The sequence below is a fragment of the Arachis duranensis genome, chromosome 4 (genome assembly GCF_000817695.3).
Source record: "Arachis duranensis cultivar V14167 chromosome 4, aradu.V14167.gnm2.J7QH, whole genome shotgun sequence".
In the NCBI taxonomy this organism is placed as follows: domain Eukaryota; kingdom Viridiplantae; phylum Streptophyta; class Magnoliopsida; order Fabales; family Fabaceae; genus Arachis; species Arachis duranensis.
Window position 1 is genome coordinate 108,144,701 of NC_029775.3, and position 1,400 is coordinate 108,146,100.

Sequence of the window (1,400 nt, forward strand, 5' to 3'; positions counted from 1 at the left end):
TTTATTCATACCCTCGTCCAAATCTAAAGAAATAATTCGCCTATCATGACTCTCCCTCCAGAGTTGTTAGAAATAATTTTTCTAAGGTTGCCGGTGAGGTCCCTTATTCGATTGAAGTGCGTGTGTAAGCAATGGCGTTCTCTGATTTCTGATCCCTACTTCGCAAAATTGCATTATGATGTCGCCATTGCACCCACTATCAACAATAATAATAAGCTCCTCTATTTGTCAAGCGATTCTTCTAAGGCTTGTTGTGTAAAAACAGAACCATCCATTCATCATGATTATCCTTTTAAGCTTCAAGAAACTTACAAGAACGATAGCACGAGGATTATTGGTTCGTGCAGAGGCTTTATACTGTTGCAAAACGACAAACCTAAGCCGTTTCTCATTCTTTGGAATCCAGCAACTAGTTCTCATGTAAGAGTTCCATATCCAAATAATTTCTCGAATTCAGATTTCTTTTGCCATGGTGTTGTGTATGAAAAATCCAATGATGACTATTTAGTAATCATGGGATCGGTTGGAACTCTAAAGGGAAAACGCCAGTGGAAGTTTTTCTCTGTAAGAACCAATTCATGGAAGGAAATTGAAGGTGGTGATTGCTTTACTCCAAATATTGCTATGGCTCATCAAATAGGATTGTTATACAATGAAGCTATTCATTGGGTAGTGGTTTATAATGGCAGTTTCGTAATTGTTGCCTTTGATATCGCAACGAAAACTCTATCAATGATTCCCTTACCGTACCCACTAGATCCTAATCAGTGGGAGTTAAGCCTCGTTGGAGGCGCAGGATTCTTTGGGATATGTATGATGGACCACATATGGCAGCATATATGGGTCATGAAAGAATACAAGGTGCAGTCATCTTGGATTTTAAAAATGGACATCTTATATCCTTCCGATAATACAATGATTCCTTTGTGTTTTACTGAAAGTGGGGATAATGTTGTATGGATGAATAGGATTATCAAAGATCTAGTAAAGTTCGAAAGATTGGGGGGCAACGAAGAAGAATTAGAAGAGTTCAAACTGGATTTTTGCGATAAAGATACAGTTTTAGTCATGTTTAATGAGTCTTTGTTGTCACTTCCAAGTAGTTGTAGACAGGAAGAGTAGGGTATATAATCTATATATCTTTTTCTTTTAAATTGTGTTTCTTAATTACTGCAATAATTTCACCTATTTTGCTACTTATTTAATTTTATAATTTATGTTATGTATAATCCTAGTCTCTCGTTTACCTTTCCAAAATCAATATATCTATTATAGGCTCTGTTTTATTGCTTTATGATTCTAGTTTGATTTGCTTGCTCCCCTGGATGTTGGGTGCTTTTTGGTTGTATGGTTTGTAACTCTGCACTAGCTCACTTCCTTGATGGAGTTTGTGAGTGATT

General features: G+C 36.4%; 1 protein-coding gene across 1 annotated transcript; it reads left to right on the forward strand.

Moving 5' to 3' along the window:
- Positions 1-45: 45 nt before the first annotated feature.
- Positions 46-1,122, forward strand: LOC107485693 (F-box/kelch-repeat protein At3g06240-like). Its single transcript, XM_016106216.1, has one exon. It carries the CDS (start codon positions 46-48, stop codon positions 1,120-1,122), a length of 1,077 nt encoding a protein of 358 aa, XP_015961702.1.
- The last annotated feature ends 278 nt before the right edge of the window (positions 1,123-1,400 follow it).